General features: G+C 46.3%; 1 protein-coding gene across 1 annotated transcript in view; it reads left to right on the forward strand.

Annotated features, from left to right (window-relative positions):
• LOC123521042 (gem-associated protein 5-like) overlaps window positions 1-2,526 on the forward strand; it is a 13,225-nt gene that overhangs the window by 2,819 nt on the left and 7,880 nt on the right. The window contains exon 2 of the mRNA XM_045284707.1: window positions 836-996. Within this exon, the coding sequence (XP_045140642.1) occupies window positions 836-996 (161 nt within the window). The remainder of the gene's footprint in view (window positions 1-835; window positions 997-2,526) is intronic.

Below are 2,526 nucleotides of genomic sequence, written 5' to 3' on the forward strand. Positions count from 1 at the left end.
GGTCTCCTGGAGGGAGCTGCACCCTGGCCCGGCGGTCCCGCCTTCTGGCGCTCGCACGTGGGAGCACACGCTCCCCGAGAAGTTAGCATTGCCTAGGGTTTTTATGACATTCACGCTCCCATCTATCTCCAGCCCGGGGCCGCCTGGGAGCCTTCTGGGCTTACAGGCTGCGTACACGTGCAGGCCCTAATCCAGATCGTGTAGTTTGTAAACCGTGTTTCTGTAAAATAAGTAGGGTGAGCCAAATGCATTCTGGCTCCAAACTAGGGTTTGAATGTGCCTTGGCATGTAACACGCCACGTCCTCCATCTTAAAGGAGCCCTGGTGGCTTACTGGTTCCATGTTGGGCTGCTATCCACAAGGTCAACAGTTTGAATCCACCCACCAGCTGCTCAGCGGGAGGGAAACGAGGTAGAGGCGTACAGCGTCAGAAACTCACCGGGAGCCATTCTGTTCTGTCGCTGTGAGTCAGAATTGACTCGATGGCAGTTTGGATTTGGTCCTCTGTTTCAAACGACCCTGGCCAGATCTAAATGAAAAGCACGTTGACATTCTTCATTTGAGCTGCCCCTCAATTTGTAAATGAGGGTCAGCAATGTAAATGAGAAATTGACAGTTGGGAAGACAGGCTCAGAGAGCAGAGACAAAATGATTTGTGTGAAATCACCTGACACAGAAGGTTCCTGATTGGGAACTCTGGACTCTTCTTGGTAGAGTTAGACCCTGGGGTGATTCATTCCAGAGCAGCTGCTCACTCATCAGCTAACTAGGGTTTTTAATCTGCTAGGAATCTTGGGTGGTTCTGTATTAACCTGGAATCTCATTTTGCTTGAAGTCGTAGGGGAGCTGGTAGGACACACCGAAAGGGTCTCTGGCTTCACATTTTCTCACCACCCGGGTCAATACAACCTCTGTGCCACCAGCTCAGATGACGGGACTGTGAAGATTTGGGATGTGGAGACAAAAGCAGTTGTGACAGAGCATGCACTGCATCAGGTACCGTGGCTTAGTGGTTTCCCAGATCATTTTTATATCTGTGCGGAGGGTTCTCAGTTTCAAGCCCAGTTTTGCCTACTCATTTGTACAAGGCAGATTTTGTCATTGTGTCCATTATTAGATCCAACATTCATTAAGGTAGGGTTAGAAGTCCTGGTGGTGAGATAATTAAGGGCCCAGCTGCTAACTAGCAGAAAAAAACAGGCTATCAGCATAGAAAACATATAGGACCGTTCTGTTAGGCTACCAATTCATCACAATACATAGATCGATTGTGTAAAGCACACCTATACATTTGTTGCCCTCATCATTCCCAAAATTCGCTTTCCTCTAGGGTTCCCGGAATCAGCTCATTTTCCTTTTTTCCCCTCCCCGAAGGTTGATGCTTTTACTACCACCGAGTCGATGTCATAGCGACCCTATGGGACAGGGCTTTAGTCTCCAAGTGAGTTTCCTAGACTGCCACTGTTTACGGCAGTTATAAGACCCATCTTTCTCCCGCGGAATGGCTGTTGGTTCCGAACTGAAGACCTTTGGGATTGCAGCCCAATGCATAACCACCGGGCCACCAGGGCTTCGCTGATGCTCTTATTCATCTCCAGCTTCACCACTAAGAAATTAGGTAATATTTCATCAGGCACTTCCTACTGTACATAAAACCCTGCAGGCAGGGCACATTCCTCACAACAATCCACACCATCGATTACCACTTCTCTTCAAATGAAGAAACTGATTTAGAATAGCTGTCTTCTCTTCAGGAGCGTTGGTATCAAAGTAGGGTAGCTGAGAAGACAATTTGAACCCACCAACCACTTTGCAGAATAAGGGTGAGGTAGTCTGCTTACATAAGGATTTACAGCCACAGCATCCCCATAAGTAAAAACCGCACTGTTATCGTGTCGATTCTGACTCCTAGCCACCTAATAATACAGTGTAAAATCACCCTTACGGGTTTTGTGACTGTAAATGTTGACGGGCATAGAAAGCCCATTTCTCCCACGGAGCAGCTGGTTTTGAACAGCTGACCTTGCAGTCCAAGAGAATCCCTGTTGAGCAGTTCTACTGTGCCCTAGAGGATTTCTATGTGTTGGAAATCACTCTATGGCAGTGACTTTGGTTTTGTGGTTTTTAGTTTCTCTCCACTAACTGACAAAACCTGTGGTCAATCCTAAACTGGATGTCTCCAAAGCTGGTGTCTGTATCTACATCTTAATAAACTCATGTATGTGTGTCCTCTCTATATTAAGGGTAGATTTTTCAGCTTCGTTTGCTGACATGCATGAATGCAAATTCCCAATGCCAACAAAGCAAGAGGAGTTAAAGTGAAGAATCACAGCATTTTGCTTGGTTGAGCCAGAAGTGATTTTTATTATTTTTTGCTTCCATGGTAATTCCCACATACAGCTCCCTTCTCAGAGTTCACTCGATCAAGTGTGAATCAAAAGAACTGCTCCATCCTGCTTCTCTTTAATCTTTGAGTACCAAAAACCCAAAGCCAGAATTTCCACACATTGCAAAACATTTTCCTTG

Source organism: Echinops telfairi, unplaced genomic scaffold, assembly GCF_000313985.2.
Source record: "Echinops telfairi isolate 266 unplaced genomic scaffold, ASM31398v2 ScPeMD7_7469;HRSCAF=8507_0, whole genome shotgun sequence".
Classification (NCBI taxonomy): domain Eukaryota; kingdom Metazoa; phylum Chordata; class Mammalia; order Afrosoricida; family Tenrecidae; genus Echinops; species Echinops telfairi.